Genomic DNA, 26,462 nt, shown 5'->3' with positions numbered 1-26,462 from the left:
TCAGGCCATGAGGAGCGGGGCGGGGGAGAAAGGGCGGAAAGTGCGGAGGCCCTGGAGGCGCAAGGTGACCGCCCAGAGCCCGCTGTCGTGGCGCCCCCGGGGACCCGCGTACCTTGTCCTCGTAGGAGTGCTGGGCGGCGCTCACCGACCTGGCCTTCATCAGCAGAAGCACCAAGAGAGGCACCAGGAAGCCGCCTGGGGGTACAATCACCAAGATGCTGCCCACGAGCTAAGGAGCTGCATCCCCAATGGTCCCCCTCGGCCCCACCCTTCACCCCGATTCCGCCCCTAACAGCCCCGCCCATGACCTGCCAGTCCATCCTCACCCCACCCTCCAACCTCAGGTAAACCTCACCCCACCCTGCCATCCGGGCCCCCTGTCCATCTTTAACACCCTCCATCCAAGAATAGGCTAGATTCTCCACTGGCGGCAGTGCATCCTAGCCCCACCCATCTCCCCGGCCCTACCTTCTTCACCTGGTCCAGACTGGTCCTCCTCACCCTTTCTCTCTCTAACCCCGCCTACCATTCGCCCCCACCCCCGCCCCCCAGTACCTTGCCCCTCGGCTGTCCACGCCCTCCCCACTGCTCCCCAAGTGGGCCCAGCAGCCTGGTGGTGACCGGATGACCTTGTCCATGCAGAAGGGCAGGTGAGTCGTGTGCACCAGGAAGACCACGGAGGTGACCAGCATGGCGCCCGAGGAGAGGCATAGGGACAGGACCGAGCAGCATGAAGAAGCCCAAGTTGCACTGACCGATGCTGTTGTTGACACACTTGCAGTGGTGTTCTAAGTCCTGGGCAGAGCGAAGCGGGCAGCGTTCTGGACTCCAGAAGAGGACAGGTAAAGCTCCCCGGGCTAGGCCTGCGGCCAGCCGTGGGGCCCTTGAGCATCTAGTGTCAGCGAGCCCTGGGGTAGGACAGGGATGCCTTTCCTTCCCCTGGCCTGGCCAGGCTCAGCATAGATGTGGATGCTCCTGGGCGTGTCAGCACCTGGGTCGGCAGGGGCCAGCCTCCCAGGACAGGTGCAGGCAGGGAGGCAGTGAGCTGCATGGGTGACCAAGAGTGGCTAGGAGTTACTGCCACCCTTCACCTTAGCACTCCTGGAAGTGGTTTCAGGACTGCTACTGGTCCCCTGAGCAAGTGGGCCTCCTCGGCCCAGCCAGGTACTGAGCCGGTGGGGGAGCAGGGATGAAGGGGGCAGATCACAAGGGCGCTCACCTCCACCAGGGGCAGTAACAGGTGAGGGGTCGGCGGTGGAAGCAGCACTGTGGCCACCACTGCAGGCGGAAGGCTATGTGGTTCACCCATACCACACACACCGTCCTGGGGCCCTGTGCATTGGGGCCTGGCATGGGAAGAGGTTTGGGCAGCAGCAGGAGCCCTTCATCACTCTGCTGCTGGCGGGTGGAGGCCAGGCCCACAGCATCACTGGGCTCAGGGAAGGTGCAGGGGAGGAGGGGGGCAGGGGAATCCTAGTCCCCACTGAGAAAGCTGACCAAACTCGGAGAGGCTGGCAATCCAAGGGAAGGTAGACTTCCAGCCAGAGGAGTTATGTGAGAACGCAGGCCTTTGGAACTGTGATTGATGTAAGGAGTTTGTGCAGTGGGAAAGAAGAAAACAGAACGGAGTGGTTGCCAAGAGCTGGCTTTTCTCCCTGGCCTGCCCTGGCCCTCCCCTCCAGAGCAATTGGAAAGCCTCCAGAATGCTGTTGTTCCACATCTTGGTGGCTTGGGAAATGAAGCAACAGAAGCAGGGCCCAAGCAAATGGGAAGTGGAGTAACAGTGTCTTGAGGGCCGAGGAGGGGAGAGGGGAGGAGCACTTGAGGAATCATCCCTGCATGCAGGAGCCTTTAGGGTGCTACCTCCTTCTCCCAGGGGCCCAAGAGCTCACCTTGGTGCAAGATGTCAGGGTCTGAGAAGTTCAGGAAAACGAGACTGCTGAAGGTGAGGACGAACAATGGGAGGCCTGTGACAATGGGAAAGGCCCACTCCCCATTCTGGGCCAGCCATCTGCAACTGAGACCAGAGCAGGACTCAGCCTTGAGCTGGGGGACCCAAAGCTCCCCACGGGACTCAATACACCTGGTCAGGAATCACAGACCTCAAAGCCTGCTCTAAATAGCCAGGGTAGTGACAGACCCAGAGAGGCTCCACCAAATGTCACCCAATATTCCCAGCCACCAACAGCTCCCAAAGGCACCAAGCACTCTATGCCTCTGAGCCTTTGCATATTCGGCTGCCTCTGCCTAGAATATCCTCCCTTCCCTGACGCCACTTCTGCACTTCCCCTGTCCGGACTCTCTGTCTTCCTTTCTGTCTCTCTGTAAGAAACCTGCCAGCTTGTGTGGGAGACTCACGGGAACGCGAAGAAGAGTCCGCTGACAGCGACCAGCAGGACTCCAGTGAAGGCAGCGAGCAGGCTCAGGAGGAGACAGGGAAGCGGGACCTGAGGCGGGTGATGGCGCTCCTTCATGAGGGGCATGCCATCCTTCCAGAGCTGCATGGCTGGACCTCCAGTTCCCCCAGGCTCTCTCCCCGATACTGGCTCTGAGAACCGTATGTCCACAGTGACTGCTGAATCCATAGTGAGCTCCAAAGCCAAGCCTAGGGTGGAAGGCAGGAAGTCCCAGCTGAGGAGGCTGGGCATCACAGAGGCTGAGGAGGGCTGGGTTAGGGGCTCTGCAGCCTGTGACCGTCAATTCCAACAGCACACCCCCACCCCGACCCATGCTGGGGATTGAGAGTTCCTGCACCTGTGAGCTTGGCTCCCACACAACATGAGATTAGAGAAACACATGGGGAGAGGAGGTGATTCCAATCTCCCTCCCAGGCAAAGTGCTAATTGAAGCAAACAGTGCTCATTGCTCATCTGTCTCCAGTTTTTCCTTTGAAGTATCCCGAAAGTATACTGTGGGGGAAGGGGCAGCAAAATAATTTCTGCAGGCTTCCTCATTTCCAGGCTTTTCATGACACAATTCTGGTCGATGAGATATAAGAGGATATCTGTTCAAGGTTTCTAGAAAACTTTTCGCCTTCCTGATAAAGGGGGAAAGGACACAGTTGGCACAGCTCTGTTCCTGCTTCCTGTCTTGAACCTAGACGTGCTGGCCGGGGGGCCCCCTTGGACCCGTTAGCCAACAAGTCAACAAGCTACACAGACAACATGTGAGGACCTTGTTGAGTCACTGCCCCAGCCTTGACTCCCTCCCTCTGAGCTGCTTAGTATGTGAGACAATAACTGGCTTCTCTCTTAGATGCAGCTGGCAATTGTCATTCCTTTTAGCCACTGAGCCTCTGAACCCTCTGTGTTTGGAAGATTCCCCCAACTGGGACTCAGGCGCCACAAAGGAGCCTCAGAGCTGCTACCACCAACCGACAGGGAGTCTTGGCCAAGAGGCAGCCGCTGCACACATTTTCAGAGCTCCTGCGTGTTGAAGTGTAGTGGCCATTTTGGAGGTCACTTCAATTTCAACAGTGATTGTATTATTCCTAAACATGGATAAAATATGTAATTCCAAGGTTCCTACTTTGCTTTAAAAAAGGCTGATATTGAATGGGAGTAATTAAATTGGAACATTCTGAGGAAATTACTTTGATTAAAAACAGAGAGCAAAAGTCCCTCATCAACACACAATTATTGTTACTTTTATTTTTTGTCTCTAGAAACATAGTTTTCTTCACGATATTCAAATTAAGAGGTTAAAAAACATGTAGTAAGAATGTTGTCTTCTACTTGGTGAGATTATATTTTAAATACTAAAGTTGAAACCTTTAGATATTTTCATTTGTTATCATACAACTGTATATATGTATGCACATTTAAACTATCTATATATTGAAATATACTAAAATTAATTTTTTAATGGTGTAGGTATAATAGACAGGAAGACCTGGTAGCTTGGAAGAGAAATGATCTTTGTAGAACAGTCTCTTTGCATCCCGAGCCACTAAAAACTTATTATTTAGTTTCTGCCTATTCTAGCCATGGTAGAGACTTATTATCTCACTTAACCTCAATGAGTAATCTTCATTATAAGCAAATTAATAGAATGATAAAAGAGAATTAAGAGAATGATAGGAGATTCCTCACTTCTAAAAAAAACTGAAAAGGCTGAGTGCTTGTTATTTTACCTTCTGCTGTGCCATCTACAGGATTGTTAGTCTGATGAACGACACAGCCAACACAGTGACCATTTCTTGTCCTCAGACACCTCTACTCACACAGGGCAATGACTCTTTGAGGTTGCTATTTTCTGATACTGGGCCCCAAATTCAGAAGAATAAAATTGACCTTGTGTCTTGTTGGCTGCTAGGTAACACCAGAGGCTCGCTACCCACCCCGAACCCAGGAACCCATAATATGGCTCTCTCAGGCATCAAATGATGTGAAAGACATAGAGATGGAATTGACATGCTTCATATCTCCTTCATGTGCTCAATGATTTTGCAAGAGCTGCGCTATTTATTGGGACCACCTAGTGGGGTAAACTGATAAATACAAAAGAAGAGGGAAAATTGATTTTGCGTGGGTAAAAGGTGTGGTCAGGGGGCTCTGACCATGTTGAAAGGACCAGAGCTCTCACGCAGAGAGGACTAACTCTGCTCTCCGTCTCCTGTGACACTTGTGTGTGTGCATGTGTATGTGAATGTGAAATTTGTTTGCCTGTTTCAGGGGTTTTGTTCTGCGTTACTGGAGTCTGTTCGGAGGGAGTCCCAATTTGTAGAAAGGACTAACTCTTGGCTCCATCTGTTCTGACACTTGTGTGGACGTGTGTGAATGCAGGTAATGTGTGTTTGTGAGTGGTGCCATAATGGGAAACTCGGATTTGACTCCCAGTGGCAGCCCTCTGGGTCATGTATAGCAAAACTGGGATGTTTTCAGTTATAAACCTATGAAAAAAACAGATGAAACTTAACCAAATTTGGGGTCTCAGCTTCCTCTTGTGGTCTTACAGAGGCTAATGAAATTGTGGGAGATCAAAATTTGGCCACCCTGAAATATATCTCTTTACCTTGATTGTTTTCTCTGAAGGACATTTGACCTCCCCCACTAACTGCCTAAAGAATTTGACATGGTGGCTCCTTCCTGGAACAGATCTTCTATCATGATGGCTATAAAGATAATGTAAAATAGATGTTACAATGGGAGGGGCACCAAGCCCCTTTTATCAAAAACTCTGTCTCTCCCTGACCACACTATCTATAGATGACCCCGAAAAGAATTGTCCTCCTGCCCTCTGAAGTCCCAGGCCACTCCCCACCCCCAACACGCTCCTCGCCTTTAGCTGCAATACTTAAGGAAGCAGCTTAGACAGAGGGACGAGTTGCTCATTTCTGAGTTTCTCCCATGTATACATGTTATTAAACTTGGTATTATTTTCTCCTGCTAACCTGTCTTGTTGATTATTTGGCCAGCCAGAAGAACCTTAAGGAAAAGTGCAGAGGGAGATTCTCCCTCTTCCCCCAACAAAAACAAGTTAACAGAAGAATAAAAGCAAGCTGAGAGAAAAAAAAAGGGACTCTTCCCAGCAAGTTGGAAATTTTTAAAGGTATTTTTTGTATTCTAAGGGAAACTAAGGTAAGTAAGACAGTGGGGTAAATAAGACAAATATTAAAAGGGGGAAAAACAAAGAGGAATCAGAAAAGGAAAGAGTCACAGGACTCATCTCAGCAGGATGGAAATCTTTGCTAGTTATTAAACAGAAAAATGGGATAAATAAAACAGACATGGATGAGGTTAACATAAAGGTTTTCATAAAACACCGCCTAAAGTTAGGTGGGCTGAAAGGACCCCCTACTGGCCCCGCAAGATTAAAAGACCTCAGACAGGCCTGTTCTAGTCACCCCAGTTTGGGGAAAAAAAAATATTTTTAAGCCAGAAAGCAGGAAATCACAATGAGAAATCTGACCAACAATTGTTGGGGGCAACAGTTAGAATGCTAATCTTGATAAGATCATAAAGATTATAATGTTTGAGCTAATATTAGAGGAAGAGGTCATGTCAACTTCGCCTGGATGTTTTTTCGGAAACGGATGTTATGTCTGGCTGGGAATGCTTTCCCTACACAATATTATAAGACAGAGACTTATTGATGGAATCCTAATGAAAGCTATGATGAGAGGTATAAAAATTGATAAAATTGAAATAAAATGTCGTTGAAAAATTAGTACAGTTAAGTGGGCTTTACGTAAAATGATTACATCTCTTTTGCCTGATGCTATTATAGATTATGTTATGGGGATAAAATATTGTGTCTTGCTGGGGAACGTTTCCCCTGCCTGATATTGTAAGGGCATATAAATCCACCCTTCAGCCAATGTTACTTAAACATGCTAAAGGAGACCTTACTTTAAAATGGCCAAAAGGGGGCAACTTCAGTTTACCCAAACTGGTGTATTTACATATGCAATTGGAAAAAGCCAGCCACAAAGTTAAACAACCAATGGGAAGCCTATTTTAATCTTTTGAGGCTTCTAAACGAAATCAGGACTAACTTCCTGCCTCTTTCAAAGAAAATAATTAAGTAATTAAACACACCAGATTGGGGGATGCCAGTGGCCCTGCTAGTGAAAGAAACCAAATCTCCTCTCCTGTGGAGCTTCCCCACTTCAACTCCCCCGAAATTCCTGAACTCAAGTTAAGCAAGTGGAAGTACGTAAACTTTTAGGATAATTTGGAATGGTAATGGACAGGCTGGGGTACCGTTTCAAGTCCACCTTAAGAGTCACCCTTAAGAAAGAGGATTCAAAAGCTCTCATAATGTAATACAGTCTTTGAGTAATATGCAGAAGCTTCTAAAAGACAAAATGGGCCTGGCCCAGTGGCCAAGCCGTGAAGCGCACGTGCTCCACTTCAGTGGCCTGGGGTTCGCAGGTTCAGATCCCGGGTGTGCACTGACCCACCACTTATCAGGCCGTGCTGTGGCGATGTCCCATATAAAGGAGAGGAAGATGGGCACAGATGTTAGCCCAGGGCCAATCTTCCTCAGCAATAAGAGAAGGACTGGCATCGGATGTTAGCTCAGGGCTGATCTTCCGCACTACATACATACATACATACATACATACATACATAAATACAATTAAAAGACAAAAGACAAAATGATGTCAAAAACAGCTATAAAAAGGATCCTTACAACAAAAAAGAATCTTAAGTAAAAATCCTTGGCCATCTGAGTAGGTCTATTTGCCAGGGAGCCATTTGGATCCAACTGTTCTTCTCATTTTTATAACTGCAACTTGGCTAAAGTTTTAAAGATCTCTGTTTCCATCTATCCACATGTAAGTCTCTCTCTATATATTTGTCTGCCTACAGATGATATAACTTCTAAAGCTCTATGTAATTGGCTTAAAGTAAGTGCTTATTTAAATTATGTGTAAAAGTAATAGAAACTAACCCAAATGTCTTTCAAGTTTCATGATATAAAATGATCTTTGGTAAATAAAAGCTTATTTAACTTTCTTGGTTTGATTAAAATAAATATGTTTTCAGATTTATCAACATTGGATATGGTGCAAACATGTTATGCTTGTGACAAAATTTTTTAGCCAAAAATAATAACTTTGAATAAAGGCTGATTTTGTCTGATGTCTCATGAGGGTTCTCTAGGCAATCTAAACATAATTATTGCAAACAAGTAAACTAAATAGAGGTGAAAAGGATAAAGGTTTTTTGGGGAACTTTTAACAATGATCACAGTATGGTGTACGTACTTCAAACAACTTAAGATGATGGCTAATGGATGAATGTCACACGAAATTTTTGTGAGTAACCTAAATATAATTATTGGGAACAAATAATTTAGATAGATACAAATGGGTAAGAGGTTTTGGGTGCAATAATTATGTTTTATGGCATATACACTTGAAAAACAGCTTCCAAATCTTTTTTGGTAACTTAAACTTAAGAGTTTAGCTAAATTAAGTTAAATGATAAAATCTGTTGATTATCTAGGTGATTTCCACATAAGAGAAAATATTAGGAATTGATTACTAACCATAGATTTGTCTGCCTTTGGTTTCTGTTCCCAGGGAAACTAAAAGATGCTTAAGTTGATTAATAAACATGTTTTGTGCATGCTGAATAATTTTCCATGTGAAAGCACATATTTCCAGAAAGTCTGTATACAAGGAAAGGAAAATGTATCTTTTCAGTAAAGAAGGTATGATTCATAGAGAGATTTCTGTTTGTTTTGTTAAGAAAGAGAAATCTGTCCTAAGGTACAAGGAAAGAAAATAGAAGGTATGGGACAAATTATGAATGTAAAATGTAAGCAACAGAAGCTTTGCAAAAGTAAAACCCTGAGGAGTTTTGTGTACGGTCAAGTTGGCTAAGGTTGAAATGAATTTAATTAAGTAAATAAGTTTTCATATCCAAAGTAAGCTGATGCAGAATTAGAATTTGGCTTTCTCTCTTAAAAAGATAATTTCTCTTGAACTGTTGGTCTGCTCTTGATAAAGAGGTTATATAAAGTTTTTCTTTATCTTTGAGTAAGTCTTCCTAAAAGACAGAAAATCCATTTTCTGTTAAAATAATTCCCTATGTTCAAAAAACTGAGGTCTCTATTAAGGTCTTTTGACTGTTTTAACTCCCTGTTGCCTTTGCCTGATTCTGCTTTCACCTTGATTAAATGAATAACTAAGCACTGTTTCCTATGTGACCAAGTGTTTTAAACGTTTTTGATATTTTTGATGAACTTCCTCCCAAATTAAAGTCTTTCTTTTGACTGAAAAAGAAAAGTTTGAGAATTTCCAATTAGCCCTGAGACGTCTCAAAGATTTGGTTCTCTCTTTCTATAAAGAGGAAGATATTAAACTAAACTTATTCGGTATGTTAAATTACATGGGAATCATTATCAACTAAATGATAATAAGCCTTCCAAAGTTATATTGTGTGGGTAAATGTTATTAACATGTTTTTTTTGGAAAAATTATATAACATTCCAAAAATTCTGATCAGTCCTGCTTGTCAGTCATAATTTTAGTCATTATCTCAAAGTGTTGTATGTTACAGAAAGAGCCAACTATCTTTGTCAATTTGCTATTTTTGAATGATTTGTCATTTGCAGACAGTGGTTCTACTCTGATGATTTTCCAAATGTGTTTCACCTTCAGAGAGATTCATGGAAAGGATTCTGACACTTGCTCTATAATACAGGTTTCTGATAAACTTTCAGATTACAAAACTGAGCTGGGTAAGAAATTACAAAACTGTAACTGAGAAACTAGTGGCCTCATGGAACTACTAGCAGAAGATCAAAAGTTGATAACATAGGACTAACTAAATTGATGAGGATGATTATAATTTTTATGACCTTTTGTTTGAAATATTGTTGATATTTAATGCTTTGTTTTTCTAGATTTAAGGAAACCTTTTTCTCTTTTCTCTTAAGCTAACTATGACTTATAGAAATTTCTAAGAAAAAGGGAAGCATTTCTCTTTTTTTCCCTTATCTGATCCCTCCAGCATTGAAAAACTCCTGATGACTAAGTATTCTTACTTTCATGGCAATATAGTTATTTGTGTAAGTTTAATAAGAATCTGTTTTCCTTATAGCAGGACACAATTGGAAACGAGTTATATTACCAAAGCTTTGACTGGAATGTCGTGTTTGAGAGAAAGATACATAAACTCGGATATGACAATACACCTTTGAGAAGCAAAGATTGGACTTTCTGCAATAAAGCCACGGAAAAAATATTGGCCTGGCACCTTGCTTACAGGGTTCCCAGAAACCTTACCAGGCCAGTAAAGAAGGACATTTCCTTGGCAGAGGACAGAACCTTAGGATATTTTGGTGATCCTCAAGAGGAAAGAGGAATTCGCCCACATCTGCAGGTATCCTAGGCCGAGTCTGATGACAAGACCTTGGCTTGACTTTCCTGGCCTGGAGGGGCCTTTAAAGTTCAAGCTGAGATTCATTATAAAAAGTTCCAGCAAAGCAGATTTAAAAGAACCTATGTGATCAATTGCTATTCTTGCTGTACTTATGTAAATAATTGCACAAAGTTTATTAAAACTAGAGTTATTTTAGAAACGAATGAATTTTAATTTTGCTATCTTTGGTAAAAATGAAGGTAAATTTCAAGAGCCAAATTATGTTTCAATAGAAACTATAATACACATTTGTGGATGTTGGATTTTGATTCTGTTAATTAAAAACTTGAAGGTTTTTGTTTTTTATTTGTAAACTGGACTGGATCCTGAATTCTTCTAGTTTCCTCAAATATCTGATAAGATCTCCAAATTAATGTTTTCAATTTTTTCTTTCCTTTTCATTTCAAATCATTGAGAACTAAAACCACGCTTTTTCCTGAAGCCCGGGAAACTGAAGCTGGGGTACTTGATATAAACCTAAGAGAGAGCACCACGACAGCCCATGTTCGGACAATCTTCATGCCTATTTCTGTGTAAGCCACTCAAAAGGTTTACCTGGGGGGCCTGCCCTGTGGCTTAGCAGTTAAGTGCACGTGCTCTGCTACTGGTGGCCCAGGTTCGGGTCCTGGGCGCACACCGAAGCACCGCTTCTCTGGCCATGCTGAGGCAGCATCCCACGTACAGCAACTGGAAGGATGTGCAACTATGATACAACTATCTACTGGGGCTTTGGGGAAAAAAAGGAGGATTGGCAATAGATGTTAGCTCAGAGCCAGTCTTCCTCAGCAAAAAAGGGGGATTAACATGGATGTTAGCTCAGGGCTGATCTTCCTCACACACACACAAAAAAGTTTAACTGAACACCTGATGACATCATCGGAGACATTTTAAACTGCAGGGGATGCTTTAACGCTGACATGCAGAGAGCTTCTTGACTAACCATACCCTGGGCTCAGAAATTGGTTTATCATTTGCTCCAAACCCATTAACCTTGCTTTTTTTTCTAAAAATGCTTCCTATTAAATACCTGGTTACTTGCTGACACAACATAGGCCTAACTTTGGGAGACCCTTTCTATGTTCCAGAGATGATCCAAAAGCCCTGAAGAGAGCTCACACCAAGGAACTAGACACCGTCAGAGGATTCTCTGCAGCATGTTTGTCATGGAGACTGGGTTCTATTGAATTCTTGGATCGGATGGGACCATATTGAAAATGCCACAGGGAACAAGAATCATGCCACAGAAGTACATCACAACTGGGATCTCCCAAACCTTGGCTGGCTTCATACTCTGGACGCTGACTTCTCCGAATGGTCAAATGGACTCATGACACTGCAAGTTGCTGTGCACAAGACAGCCTTCTATAGATGAGTAATAAATGACTCCCAGGTTCTTACATTACTTGTTGGACTATTAGACAGCAGGCTACTTGGCTACATCAGATTTCACCTGAGGTTCCAGGCAGTAACCTTGATTGGTTTACAGTCACCTTCTCCGGGACTCCTCAAGGACTGAGGTCCATTATGGAGGGGATACTAAAATTTGGGCTGTGTATTTTGCTATCTGTGTGGTTATCCACGTAATTATAAAGTTATGAACTTAAGTGTTGTTCCAAAGCCGTTGATCACAGTACTAAAATATTAGTGATGCAAATATGGGCACAGATGATAGCTCAGGGCTAATCTTCTTCAGTGAAAAACAAAGACTGACAATGGATATTAGCTCAGGGGGCAATCTTTCTCATGAAAAAAAAAAAGAGCTGATGTTTGCAGGAATGAATTAGTGGTTTAGAGGATAGAGTAATAGAAATCCTTCAGGTGGAGGAGTAGAGACAACTAAGATTTTTAAAAAAATGAAGGAATTCTTCGAGAAATATGCAACTCAACTAGAAAAAGCATTCTAAGGACTATAGGTATACCAGAGAGAGAAGAGAGGGAGAAAGGAGCCGAGTGCTTCTTCAAAGAAATAATAGCTGAGAATTTCCCAATCCTGGGGGGGGGTAACTGGACTTACAACTACATGAAGTCAATAGAAATCCTAATTACATCAACACTAAATGACCTTCTCCAAGGCACATAACAGTAAAACTGGCAAAAGTCGATGACAAAGGGAGTGACGTCAGCATCATGGCAGAGTGAGCTCTTCCCTTAGACTCTCCCTGCTGAGATACAATGAAAAGGACAGTCATAAATCAACAGAGGACATTCAAACAACACAACAGATGTCTGAGAGACCCATGCAGCCATACCTCTGAATGTGGAGGTGCAGGACTGCCTGGGAGGCAGTGGAAAGAGGTAAGGGGAATCTCCTCTACCTCCCCCACTGGCAGACACCTAGGGCGCAGGACCGCTTGCAGCTCTGAGAGGAGAAGGGGGAGGGGGCAGTCATTCGTGGGAATGCCTTCGCTCTCTGAGTTGCCTCCCAGCCTGTGGGACAGCTCCACTCTGAGGAGGCTAGGCAATCACTGGGCCGTATTCACCAAGCCCAACATGCCAGGAGGGCAGAGAGCAAGGACAGAGGAGAAGCACCCGCAGTCTTGTGCACAGGAAAAAAAACGCCCCTCCCCCACCAAGCACACCAGTACTGTTGGTCAGCCAGAGCAAGATACCCCCGCCAGAGCACCAGCACATATATGTGTAAATCAGCAGCATCCAGCAGTCAAATGCAGCTAGGCTCTGTCAGCATAACTTCCAAAGGACAGGCACAGCTGCCAGGGCATGGGGCAGGCTCGGAATACACAGGTCCTGTCACCCCCCAGTGGCAGCAGGTGAAATCTGTAACCTGATGCTACCACTCTGCGAAGGATCAAATCCACCCCATCAAATAGTATGAAAGTGTAAACTAAGACACCAGACCAGAAGTAAAATGACAAACACCCAGAAATCAATCCTGAGGGCAGCGCTATTTACAATCTAAATGACAGAGAATTCTCAATAGTTATCATGAAAAAACTAAACAAGTTACAAGAAAACTCAGAAAAATTGTTCAAGGAAATCATGAATAAAATTAATGACCAGAGGGAATTCTTCACAAAAGAGATTGAAACTATCAAGAAAAACCAATCAGAAATGTCAGAGAGGAAAAACACAATGAATGAGATAAAGAAAAATCTGGAGTCCTTAAATGAGTGCAGAAATAATGGAGGACAGAATAAGCAATTTAGAGGACAGAAATATAGAAATGCTTCAGATGGAGGAGGAGAGAGAACGAAGACTACAAAGAAACGCAGATATTCTTGGAGAAACATCCGACTCAATTAGGAAATGCAACCTAAGGAATATAGATATTCCAGAGGGAAAAGAGAGGGAGAAAGGAACACAAAGCTTGTTTAAAGAAATAATAGCTGAGAATTTCCAAAACCTGGGGAAGGAGCTGCAATTACAAGTAAAAGAAACTAATAAAACTTCTAACGACACCAGTCTAAAAAGACCTTCTCCAAGGCATACATTAGTAAAACTGGCAAAAGTCAATGACAAAGAAAAAATATTAAGGTCAGCAAGGCAGACGAAAATAACCTACAAAGGAACCCTTAGCAGGCTTTGAGCAGATTTCTCAGCAGAAGGCTTACAGGCTAGGAAAGAGCAGAATGATATATTCCAAATTCTGAAAGACAGAAACTGTCAGCCAAGAATACTCTATCCAGCAAAAATATCATTCAGACAAGATGGAGAAATAAAAACTTTGCCAGATAAATAAAAGCTGAGGGAGTTCCTTGCCACAAGACGCCCACTCCTAAAAGAAATGCTCAAGAGGACCCTCATACCTGAAAAAAAAAAAAAGGGTTTAGAAAGCCGTGAGCAAGGAGATAAATAGGCAGACAAAAATGACCATGACTTAACATTACTTTAAAAATGAATTTTCATTTAATTAGCCATGACCAGCCCATAAGGATGGAACAAGAACTATACTTTATAAGTAGAAACACACTAAAACTTCCTGCAAGAAAATAGCTACCTGCTCCCTGACTTTCCCTGATAACACCCTCCCCTTATCAGTGGGCCAAGGCCTGCGAGGGCTGTGAGTGAGATCATGGGCAGGTCCAGCAGAAATGGAGAGGAGGTGGAAAGGGAAGGTGGGTGCAGCTCAGCTGAGGCTCCAGCCTGGCAGGAAAGAATCTGTGAGGGGGGCCCAGCGCGTAGGGCAGAGGGTGTGTCGGGGATGTCAGAGGAAGGGGTGCACTAGGTCCCTCTTAGTCCTGGAGATGCAGAGGAGCATGAGGCAAGGGACTTTCCTAAAGAAACCCTACAAATCTCTGGCTGGGAGGGACCAGAAAGACCCAGAATCTATGTCCGAGAGCAGGAAGGGTCATGGCCGCCTTTGAGAGTCTGGGGAAAGAGATGTCTTTGCCCAGTGGGGAAACCGAGACCCAGGCTGTTGGGGGAGATGACTCACACCTGGCTTAGGACTTGGAAGGCTCAGCCTGGGACTGGGAGAGTGGCCTGTATAGCCGGAGGCAGGGACCCAAGAGGTGCCACCCTGATGACCAGCCGTCCAGCTCTGACCCAGGCAGGGAGGCAGAGGGACGGGCAGCAGGGTAGGGCGGGACTAGGCCTCCACGGACTCTGGGGCCTGGCCTTCCCAGCCTCCTGCAGAGCTGGGGCTCCAGCAGGCGCCACTCCTACACTCACCCCGTTCCATGCATATGCCCCTCCAGGCCTTGGCCCACGTTCCTGGATCCTCCTCCTATGAGGCCCAGGCCCAGACCACCCCTAGGACTCCCATTTGGGAGTGGGCCTGAGAGCCTCTCCTCACTGCTGGGCAGCCTGGGCTGAGCTGTGCCCTCTGAACACACACAGACGGGAGACCCACACAGATTCGTGTGCCACATGCACACCTGGGCTCAGGGGCTCAAAAGGCCTCATGCCCCCCTCCCCTCGCCACTTAACCATGGACTGTGGGCTTCCCAGACAGAGGAAGCTGCTTCAGCTTCACTCAATAAATGCAGGCCCCAAGCAGTGTAAATGTGGCCAATGAAGTCATTGACGGCAAGGCCCAAACTGGGCTGCCTTTTTGAATGTCAATGAATACCCTGCACCCCTCCCCGGAACCGTTGGTTAACCCTGAGTTAAGCATGATGAGAGCTGAGAACAAGCCTGCACCCCAAGGGAGCTTGGGACTGGGGAGATGCTGGGACCAGGGCAAGGGGACACGATAGAGCTGGAGTCCCTGGGGTTAGGGGAGGCTGCCCAGGAGCTCAAAGAGCCAGGGCCAGAGCCGGGGGTGACGCAAGGCCCAGACACAGAGGGGCCCGAGGCCACCACAGTCAGGGTGGGAGGAAGAGGAAAGGGCAGCCTCTAGGGGATTCAGCCTGTAGGGCACTGAAACCATGTCCTACATTGGAGGTCACTCGCCTCCTCAGGCTGTGCTGACACTAACCAAGGACGAGCTCCTGCCCCAACACAAAAGCTCGGGCATGCACACACAGGCGCACACACCTCCACGGGCCCCGGGCTGTTCATCTGGCCCTTCAGCCACATCCTGCCTTCTCACCCTCACCATATCTCGATTTCCCCTGGAGACAAGGGGGGCAGGAAGCAGTGTGGCTGGTGCCCATCTTCCCCTCCTGAGACAGTAGTTTGGAAACATCAGGGTGGCAGCATCACACCGGGCACTGGACAAAAATTCAGATTTAGATTCCCACCCACCCACACCCCGAGATTCTGAGTTCGTGGTCTGGGGGCCCAGGAATTCTGAGAACTTGCTTCAGAAAGGAACACAGGGTGGTCTGTCAGCAGTGTGATGGAGAAAATAATCATAATGGTACCGGCTGCATTCACTGTGTGCCTACTGTGTACCTGGTGTTTGCATGTACAACCTCATTTCATCCTCTGACCACCTGCCAGGAAGGTGCCGTTATTTTCCATTCCCAAGCTCACACACAGCACACTAGAGGAGCCCAGTTTGACGTGGTTCTCTCCTCCTCCCTCCCCCCACCCAGAGGTCTGCAGACTCACCGGGTCTAGAACCCCCACCCCCAGGAACAGGACCAGAACAGCATCTGACACCCAAACAGGATGGAGCGACCAGGGTGAGACCCGCTTGCAGGAAAGATGCACGGTGGACTGTGATGGGAAACACCCCGTGATGAGGCCAAGGGAGGGTCCACTCCTAGCCTGAGGGCCAGCCCCAACCCACCCCAGAGCCTCCTGTGCTGCCAGGCTGGACCTGGCCAGGCAGGGCGAATTCCCAAGCAGCGATCGCCCCCTGCAGGCAGACAGCGGGGCTGCAGGGCGGAGGCCGGGACATTCCCTGGGCTGACATCCAGGCACTGCTGGGTTTTCTCTTCCATCATCTCCAGTCCTCACTGTGGTTGTTATGGTTTTCCGATTTGAAGGATGACGAAAATGTTGAGTGTCTTGCGCAAGGTCACAGAGCCAGCCGGTATTGGACCCTGGCTTATCCCTCCCAGGGTCTTTGTCTCAGCCCCCAGAGTCCAGCTCATCCATCCACTCCCTTGATCCCAACACACAGTGCAGCAGGGCAGCTGTAGGAGGCAGGCAAAGGAATCCGCCTCCCAAAATTTAAACCACTGGACTAGTCTCAGTTGTCACCAATAGCTAAGGAAACTGAGGGCTAGAAAAGGTAAGTGACTGGCCCAAAGCCAATCAGCAAGTGAGTGGTGTGGTCTTTTCCCTTTGTGTCTCCAGGGACCCCTGGTGTATTCTGGAGGCCTGTGACTCTACTTCCAACACTCCTCAGGGCTATAATCCCCCGCCCTTGAGCTCTGTGTGCTCCTGCTTCAGGGCCAGCCCTCAATGGCGGAGGCTTTCCCTAATCTGCACATGCCCTTTCCCAGTACAAAGGGCACCCACACTTGCATACACACACACACACACACACACACACGCACACACACACACACACACGCAAGCACAGAGAGACACCTCATCTCCTGGAGGGCTGAAGCCTCACCACTCCGCTGGGGACTCTGCCCTGGTTGGTAGAGACCCAGAGGTGGGCTCGAGACTGGGCGTGGAGGGGCATTTCGGGATGTGCAGGATCTGCATGGGCACCCAGTCAGGCCTCCACTCTCTGTAGCCTGACCTGGGGATCAACACACCAGATGGAAGGGGTCGTGGCCACCCTCGCCTTTTTCCCCTCAGCTTGTGGAGCACAAGGCCAAGGGCCCGTCCCTGCAGAGAGCTGGGGCCTGCCTCATCCAGGCTGCCATGCCCTCTACCCCTTTTCTTGGGGCATGAGCCGACAGAGGCAAGGAAGGGGAGGCTCCCACAAGGCCCTGGGGAAAACCCCAAGACAATAGGAAGAGTGAGCGGAAGGGCCTGGGAGCTCTGCTAAGGGGCCAGGCGAGATGACCCAGCTTCACCCCACCCCACCAGCCCCAGGGCCACCACTCAGGCCTCTGGTTTGCCAACTCACTTGGGTCCCAGCGCTGCACAAAGTGTCCAATACCAATTTTTGGCACAGCCAAGGTCGAAAGGGTTGTGTCCATGTCGGTATTGGTACTGGAGAGGGCGAGGGTGGGACGAGGAGCTCAGATCCAGCAGGACTGGGCAGGCCGCCCCCACTGCCCTCCCTGAGCCGGTCAGCTCAGCCCAGGGCTGCAGCAAGACTCCAAGGGCGGGGAAGCTGGAAGGGTCAGCCAAGGCCTCCCCCAACCCACTTCCGAGGAGCTCTCTCCACGCGACCCCTGGCCCCGCACCCCCAACTCCTGCCATCTCGGGGATCCCTCCATCACCTGGCACCCCCACTGGCAGCATCTTCCCCGTCTCTGCCTCCTTTGGCCACACACATCCTCCTGCTGCCTCCTTCCAAATATGCTTTCAGATCTGCCTTGTTCTATTAAGCTGCTCCAAAGACAGCTCCACACCCCGCTCCCCCCTCTTCTCTGCTTTCCCCTCTCTCATTTTTTCTAAACTTGTGCCTTCACTGAATTTCACTATCTGGAAGGGCAGTGGTTTGGGGCCCAATCACATTCCCAACCAAACTCACATGGCCTTGGAAATCCGGGTTCAAAGTCCTGAGCACCCAGTGCTGTAAAGGTCAAGCCCAAAGGTCAACTTCACCCCTAGACACTCTTGACCCGGTTCTCCTCCCCCCTGCACTCCACCCACCACCCCCTCGCATCCTCCTCCCCAGCACACGCCGACTCTCACCCCGACTTCAAGACTCCTAGCTACAAAATGGTGGTGACGACCTCCACCCACCACCAGCTCTCCTGTGTCCCATGCCCCTGTCACAAAGACATTGATCTTCAACACTGTTCTCCATCAAAGTGAACCAGGACCCCACAGAGGGCAGTGGAGCCCTGGAGGAGGAACAGTCAAGACAGTTCCATAATGTCCCACTGTGGCCAAAACCAACACTAACCATTGTGAGATTTTGAGTTCTGCGTCCTTTAAAGTGTTTAAAGATTTAAGCGAAACTAGTGTTCTAATCAAAATTTTAATTAAATGCCTAAAAGAGTTTGACTAGGGTCAGCCCTAGTCGCCTAGTGGTTAAGTTCGGCTGCTCGGTTTTGGTGGCTTGGGTTAGGTTCCCGGGCGCAGACCTATACCACTCTGTTAACGGCCACACTGTGCTAGCGGTCCACAAACCACAAAATAGAGGAGGATACCATGGATGCTACCTCAGGGTGAATCTTCCTAGGGAAAAAAAAATTGTTTGACTAAATTGACAATCAAAATGTCAAATGTAAAGACATAAATTTTGGGCCAGCCCCGTGGCTTAGCGGTTAAGTGCGCGCGCTCCACTACTGGAGGCCCGGGTTCAGGTTCTGGACACACACTGACGCACCGCTTCTCCAGCCATGCTGAGGCCGCATCCCACATACAGCAACTAGAAGGATGTGAAACTATGACATACAACTATCTGCTGGGGCTTTGGGGAAAAAAAAAGGAGGAGGATTGGCAATATATGTTAGCTCAGAGCTGGTCTTCCTCAGCAAAAATAGGAAGATTAGCACAGATGTTAGCTCAGGGCTGATCCTCCTCACAAATAAATAAATAAATAAATAAATAAATAAATTTTGATTCATGAGATCAACATGAAGTGTAGGAAAAGCTGATTCTAAAATTTACATGGAAAGTGAAAGGAACTATGATAGCCAAAAGAAATTTGAAAAAACACAACAACGTGGGAATCTCACATTCTGTGATTTCAAGACTTAATAGAAAGCTACCAATGAAGACAGTGTGGTAGTGGCAAAAGAACAGGGAGTTCAGAAATACACACACCTATAGAGTCAATTGATCCTTGAGGAATGTGAAAAGGCAACTCAATGGAAAAAGGATTGTCTTTTCAACAAATGGTGTTGGAACAACCAACATGCAAAAAATAAATCTTGACCCACACCTTGCATCATATAAAAAAATTAACCCAAAATGAGTCAGAGGCAAAAACAGGAAATCTAAAACTATAAAACTTCTAGAAGAAAACGGATGAGAAAATCTTAGTGACCTTGGGTTAGGCAAAGATTTCTTAATTACAACACCAAAAACACAATCCACAAAAGAAAAAAACTGCAAATTCACTTTATCAAAATTTAAAACTTCTCATCTTTGAAAGACACTCTGAAAAAATGTGATGACAAGCCACAGCCTGGGGGAAAATACTTGCAAATCATATATTTAAATCCAGAATATAGAAAGAACTCTTTAAATTCAATACTAAGACAACAACACAATACTTTTAACGGACAAAAGGTTGGAACTGACATTTAATCAAAGATATACAGGTGGCAAATGAGAACATGAAAAGATGCTCAACATCATTAGTCATTAAGAAGATGCAAATTCAAACCATAATGAGATACCAGTAAACGTTTATTAGACTAGGTAAATAGAAAAACAGAAACCAAGAAAAGCTGACAGTGCCAAATGTTAGTGAGGATGCAGAAGCAACTGGATTTCTCATATATTACTCATGGGACTGCAAGAGGGTACAACCATTTTGGAAGACGATTTGACAATTTCTTATCAAGTTAAACATTCAGTTACCTTATAACCCAGCAATGCCACTCTTAAAAAAAATGAAAACTTATGCTCACATGCCTGTACACGAATGTTTACAGCCACTTTCTTTATGATCACCAAAAACCGGGAACAACCCAAATATCCTTCGATTGGCAAATGGATCAACAGGCTGTGGTACATCCATACGATGGAACAGTACACAGCAAGAAAAAGGAAGAAAGAACTCCTATCAGCAGCAACATGGAGGAATCTCAAATGCATTATGCTAAGTGCAAGACATCAGACTCAAAAACCTATGATTCCATTCACAAGAGACTCTGGAAAAGGAAAGACAAGAGGGATAGAAGACAAATCAGTGGTTGCCAGGGGCAGCAATTATGGGGAGAAACCAACTACAAAAGTGGCTTCAGAGAATTTTGGAGGGTGATGGAACTGTTCTAAATCTTAACTGTGGACATGGTTGCAGAACTGCATGCATTTGTCAAAACGCCTATAACTGGGCACTAAAAAAGGGTGAATTTTACTCCATGTTAAAAAAAAAAAATCACTCCTGTCCTGGCTCCCAGGTTTCCACCAAACCAAGACTAATGCTCCACCTGACTTTCTGGGCCTTTTCCATCTGGCCAGTCGCTAGCAGTCCACTTGATTTCCCATCCACTTTCTGCTCCAATTACAACTGTCTCCTCACCATCCTATCAACATTCCACAGACTTTCAGGCTTCACTGCCTTTTTGCAAGCTCTGCCCCTCACCTGCAATGCCCTCCCCTCTGCCTTCTGCCCCCCAAACGCTCTACAACCGCGGTCCTCTCTGAACTCTCCATTCCCTCTGAGTCTGCGCTGCACAGCACAGGGCAGGCCCCTCTCTCAGTGTTCCAGGGCGTAGGGCGGGAGTTATTCTGACTTCAGGTTCCTTATCAACAGGAGCGCAGGATGTGGCCTTACTCACCTCCAAGCTCAGCGCTCAAAATAACGCACGCGCGGCATAACACTCACTAGGCCCTCGACACAGTGCACCCGGGAGGGAGAGGGACCCCCGAGCCCCTAGAGGAGGTGAGATCTGAGCTGAATCTGTGTCTAAAGGGCTAACGAGGCACCTTCGAGGGAAGTCAGGCCATGAGGACAGGGGTGGGGGAGAAAGAGTGGAAAGTGTGGCGGTTCTGGAGGCGCAAGGTGACTGCCCAGAGCCCGCTGTCGTGGCGCCCCTGGGGACCCGCGTACCTTGTCCTCGTAGGAGCGCTGGGCGGCGCTCACCGACCTGGCCTTCATCAGCAGAAGCACCAAGAGAGGCACAGGGAGCCAGTGGCGGGTACCGCCACCATGATGCTGCCCTGGAGCTAAGGAGCTGCCCCCCTAACGGTCCTCCTCGGCCCCGCCCCTCACCCCGACTCCGGCCCTAACGGACCCGCCCACGACCAGCCAGTCCATACTCTCCCCACCCTCCAACTCCTGGTAAACCTCACCCCACCCTGCCGACCTGGTCTCCGTGCCGCCCTCAGCGTCCTCTATCCAAGACCCCGCTAGATTGCCCACTCACCGCAGTGCCTCATAGCCCCACCCATCTCCCCGACCCTACCATCCTCACCTGGTCCAGACTGGTCCTCCTCACCCTTCTCTCTCTCTAACCTCGCCCACCAATCGCTCCGCCCCTGGCACCCCGCCACTCGGCTGTCCCCGCCCTCCGCACTGCTCCCCAAGTGGGCCCAGCAGACTGGCGGTGATGGGATGACCCTGTCCATGCAGAAGGGCAGGTGAGTCGTGCGCACCAGGAAGACCATGGAGGTGACCAGCAAGGCGCCCGAGGAGAGGCATAGGGACAGGATGGGCAGCATGAAGAAGCCAAAGTTGCACTGACCGATGCTGTTGTTGACACACTTGCAGTGGTGTTCTAAGTCCTGGGCAGAGGGAAGGGGGCAGCGTTCTGGACACCAGAAGAGGACAGGTAAAGCTCCCCGGGCCAGGCCTACAGCCAGTGTGGGGCCCCGGGGCATCTAGTGTCAGCGAGCCCTGGGGTAGGACAGGGGTGCCTTTTCTCCCCCTGGCCTGACCAGGCTTAGCGTAGATGTGGATGCTCCTGGGTGTGTGAGCTTTGGGTCGGCAGGGGCCAGCCTCCCAGGACAGGTGCAGGCAGGGAGGCAGTGAGCTGCATGAGTGACGAAGACTGGCTGGGAGTTACTGCCACCCTTGGGCTTGGCAGTCCCGGAAGTGGTTTGAGGCCTGCTGCTGGTCCCCTGTGCAAGTGGGCCTCCTGAACCGGCCCGGTACTGGGCAGGTGGGGTGGGGGCCGGAAGGGGGCAGATGAGAGGGGCGTTCATCTGCACACAAATGTTGCACCAGGGGCACGGGTAGGTCCGCGGCGGGCGGTGGAAGCAGCACTGTGGGCACCACTGCAGGCAGAAGGCTGTGTGGTTCACCCATTCCACATGCACCGTCCTGGGGCCCTGTTCGTTGGAGCCTGGCATGGGAAGAGGATTGTGCAGCAGCAGGAGCCCTTCATCAGTCTGCTGCTGCCGGGAGTGGGGGACAGCCCTGCAGCATCACTGGGCTCCTCGAAGGGTGGGGAGGAGGGGGGCAGGGGAGTCCTAGTCCCCACTGAGAAAGCTGACCAAACTCGGAGAGGCTGGCAATCCAAGGGAAGGTAGACTTCCAGCCAGAGGAGTCTGTGATGACTCAGGCCTTTGGAACTGTGATTGATGCTGTAAGCAGTGTGTGCAGTGGGAAGGAAGAAGACAGAACTGAGTGGTTGCCAAGAGCTGGCTTCTCTCCCTGGCCTGCCCTGCCGTCCCCTCCAGAGCAATTGGAAAGCCTCCAGACTGCAGTTTTTTCACGTCTTGGTGGCTTGGGAAATGAAGCACCAGAAGCAGGGCCCAAGCAAAGGGGATAGGGGTTGACGGGGTCTTGAGACCCACGGAGGTGAGAGGGGAGGAGCACTTTAGGAATCATCCCTGCATGCAGGAGCCTTTAGGGTGCTACCTCCTTAACCTAGGGCCCGAGAGCACACCTTGATGCAAGATGTCAGAGTCTGAGAAGTTCAGGAAAACCAGACTGCTGAAGGTGAGGACGAACAATGGGAGGCCTGTGACAATGGGAAAGAACCACTCCCCACTCTGGGCCAGCCATCTGCAACTGAGACCAGAGAAGGACTCAGTCCTGATCCCGGGGGGCCCAAGCTTCTCGGGGGACTCAGTCCACCTGGTCAGGACGCACTGACGTCAAAGCCTGCTCTAAATAGCCAGAGTAGTCACAGATCCAGAGCGGCTCCACCAAATGTCACCCACTATTACCAGCCACCAATAGCTCCCAAAGGCACCAAGCACTCTATGCCTCTGTGCCTTTGCATATTGGGTTCCCTCTGCCTAGAATATCCTCCCTTCCCTGATGCCTCTTCTGCACTTCACCTGTCCGGACTCTCATGATCTGTTTTCCTTTCTGACTCTCTGTAAGAAAACTGCCAGATTGTGTGGGAGACTCACGGGAAACCGAAGAAGAGTCCGTTGACACAGACCAGCAGGACTCCAGTGAAGGAAGCCAGCAGGCTCGGGTCGAGCCAGGGAAGCGGGACCTGAGGCGGGGAATGGGACTCCTTCATGAGGGGCATGCCATCCTGCCAGAGCCGCGCGGCCGGACCTCCGGTGCCCACAGGACCCCACCCGATACTGCCTCCGAGAGCCCTATGTCACCAGTGACCGCTGAAGCCATAGTGAACTCAGAAGCCACAGCCCAGGGTGGAAGGCAAGAAGCCCCAGCGTGGCATCACAGACGATGAAGAGGTCTGGGCTAGGGGCTCTGTAGCCTGTGACTGCCACTTCCAACAGCCACCCCCAACCCTCAACTGTGCCAGGGAAGGAGAGGTCCTGCCCTCTGAGGATGGCCTCCACACTGCAGGAGATTAGAGAAACTCCTGGGGAGAAGAAGTTGATTTCAATCTCCGTTTCAGGCAAAGCGCTAATCGAAGCAAACAGTGCTCATTGCTCATCTGTCTCCAGGTCTTCTTTTGTACTATTCTGAAATTATACTTTGGGGGAGGGGGCAGCAAAATAATTTTTCAGGCTTCCTCATTTCCAGGCGTTTCATGACACAATTCTGCTCAATGAGATATGAGTGGATGTCTGTTCAGGGTTTCTAGAAAAGCTTTTGCCTTCCTGATAAAAGGGGGAAAGGACACAGTTGGCAGAGCTCTGTTCCTTCTTCCTGTCTTGAACCCAGATGTGCTGGCCAGGGGTGCCCCCTTTGACCCGTTAGCCAACACCTCCACAAGCTACACAGACAACAGTGAGGACCTTGTTGAGTCACTGCCCCAGCCTTGACTCCCTCCCTCTGAGCTGCTTATTATGTGAGAAAATAACTGGCCTCTCTCTTACCTGCAGCTGATAGTTGTCATTCGTTTTAGCCACTGAGCGTCTGAACCCCTCTGTGTTTGGAAGATTCCCCCAACTGGGAGTCAGGTGCCACTAGTCAGCCTCAGAGCTGCTACCACCAACCGACGGGGAGTCTTGGCTGACAGGCAGCAAATGCACACATTTTCACAGCTCCCGCGTGTTGAGGTGTAGTGTCCATTTTGAAAGTCACCTTAATTTCAACAGCGATTGTATTTTTCCCGAACCTGGATAAAATATGTAATTCCAAGGTTCCTACTTTGCTTTGAAAAAGGCTGATATTGAATGGGAGTAATTGAATTGGAACATTCTGAGGAAATTACTTGGATTAAAAACAGAGAGCAAAAGTCCCTCATGGACACATAATTATTGTTACTTTTATTTTCCTGTCTACAGAAACATATTTTTTCTTCATGACATTCAAATTAAGAGGTCAAAATTCAAGGCCGGTCCCGTGGTGCAGTGCTTAAGTGCGCGCCCTCTGGTGCTGGCGGCCCGGGTTCGGATCCGGGGCGGGCACCGACGCACTGCTTGTCAGGCCATATGTGGCGGCTTCCCAAATCCAACTGAGATGGATGGGCACAAATGTTAGCCCAGCGCCAGTCCTCCTCAGCAAAAGGAGGAGGAATGGCATGGATGTTACCTCGGGGCTCATCTTCCTCGCATACACACACACACAAAATCCATGCAGTAAGAATACTGTCTTCTACCTGGTGAGAATATATTTTAAACACTAAAGTTGAAACCTTTAGATATTTTCATTTGTTATCATACAACTGTATATATGTATGCACATTTAAACTACCTACATATTGAAATATACTAAAATTACTTTTTTAATGGTGTAGTTATAATAGACAGGAAGACCTGGTAGCTTGGAAGAGAAATGATCTTTGTAGAACAGTCTCTTTGCATCCCGAGCCACTAAAAACTTATTATTTAGTTTCTGCCTATTCTTGTCATGGTAGAGACTTATTATCTCACTTAACCTCAATGAGTAATCTTCATTATAAGCAAATTAATAGAATGATAAAAGAGAATTAAGAGAATGATAGGAGATTCCTCACTTCTAAAAAAAACTGAAAAGGCTGAGTGCTTGTTATTTTACCTTCTGCTGTGCCATCTACAGGATTGTTAGTCTGACTAATGACACAGCCAACACAGTGACCATTTCTTGTCCTCAGACACCTCTACTCATACAGGGCAATGACTCTTTGAGGTTGCTATTTTCTGATACTGGGCCCCAAATTCAGAAGAATAAAATTGACCTTGTGTCTTGTTGGCTGCTAGGTAACACCAGAGGCTCGCTACCCACCCCGAACCCAGGAACCCATAATATGGCTCTCTCAGGCATCAAATGATGTGAAAGACATAGAGATGGAATTGACATGCTTCATATCTCCTTCATGTGCTCAATGATTTTGCAAGAGCTTCCCTATTGATTGGGACCACGTAGTGGGGTAAACTGATAAATACAAAAGAAGAGGGAAGATTGGTTTTGCGTGGGTAAAAGGTGTGGTCAGGGGGCTCTGACCATGTTGAAAGGACCAGAGCTCTCACGCAGAGAGGACTAACTCTGCTCTCCGTCTCTTGTGACACTTGTGTGTGTGCATGTGTATGTGAATGTGAAGTTTGTTTGCCTGTTTCAGGGGTTTTGTTCTAGGTTATGGGAGTCTGTCCGGAGGGAGCCCCAAATTCTAGAAAGGACTAACTCTTGGCACCATCTTTTCTGACACTTGTGTGGACATGTGTGAATGCAGGTAATGTGTGTGTGTGAGTGGTGCCATAATGGGAAACTGGGATTTGACTCCCAGTGGCAGCCCTCAGGGTCATGTATTGCAAAACTGGGATGTTTCCAGTTATAAACCTATGAAAAAAAAAGATGAAACTTAACCAAATTTTGGGTCTCAGCCTCCTCTCGTGGTCTTACAGAGGCTAATGAAATTGTGGGAGATCAAAATTTGGCCACCCTGAAATATATCTCTTTACCTTGATTGTTTTCTCTGAAGGACATTTGACCTCCCCCAGTAACTGCCTAAAGAATTTGACATGGTGGCTCCTTCCTGGAACAGATCTTCTATCATGATGGCTATAAAGATAATGTAACATAGATGTTACAATGGGAGGGGCACCAAGCCCCTTTTATCAAAAACTCTGTCTCTCCCTGACCACATTATCTTATTTTTTTATTTTTTTTTAATTTTTTGTTTATTGCAGTAACATTGGTTTATAACATTGTAAAAATTTCAGGTGTACATCATTGTACTTCTATTTCTG

General features: G+C 47.7%; 1 protein-coding gene across 1 annotated transcript; it reads right to left on the bottom strand.

The window, feature by feature from the left end:
- LOC131414598 (palmitoyltransferase ZDHHC19-like) lies at positions 1–23,407 on the bottom strand. The gene is made up of 7 exons (XM_058555608.1): positions 23,283–23,407; positions 22,811–22,935; positions 22,119–22,264; positions 21,540–21,704; positions 2,103–2,110; positions 113–218; positions 1–51 (listed from the first exon to the last, which is right to left on the bottom strand). Exons 1-7 carry the CDS (start codon positions 23,405–23,407, stop codon positions 1–3), a joined length of 726 nt encoding a protein of 241 aa, XP_058411591.1.
- Positions 23,408–26,462: the final 3,055 nt, after the last annotated feature.

The sequence above is a fragment of the Diceros bicornis genome, chromosome 15 (genome assembly GCF_020826845.1).
Source record: "Diceros bicornis minor isolate mBicDic1 chromosome 15, mDicBic1.mat.cur, whole genome shotgun sequence".
Taxonomy (NCBI): domain Eukaryota; kingdom Metazoa; phylum Chordata; class Mammalia; order Perissodactyla; family Rhinocerotidae; genus Diceros; species Diceros bicornis.
This window is presented reverse-complemented; position numbering and strand designations above follow the sequence as displayed.

Bases quoted from the DNA above. Each gene is read 5' to 3' on its own strand.
- LOC131414598 (XM_058555608.1), bottom strand. From the start codon at position 23,407: ATGCCCCTCATGAAGGAGTCCCATTCCCCGCCTCAGGTCCCGCTTCCC. The intron at 21,705-22,118 runs GCCCCTCTCATC...CCCTCTGCCCAG, and splicing joins ACATTTGTGTGCAGATGAAC to GACTTAGAACACCACTGCAA. The intron at 52-112 runs GTACGCGGGTCC...TTGCGCCTCCAG, and splicing joins AGCACTCCTACGAGGACAAG to GGCCTCCGCACTTTCCGCCC.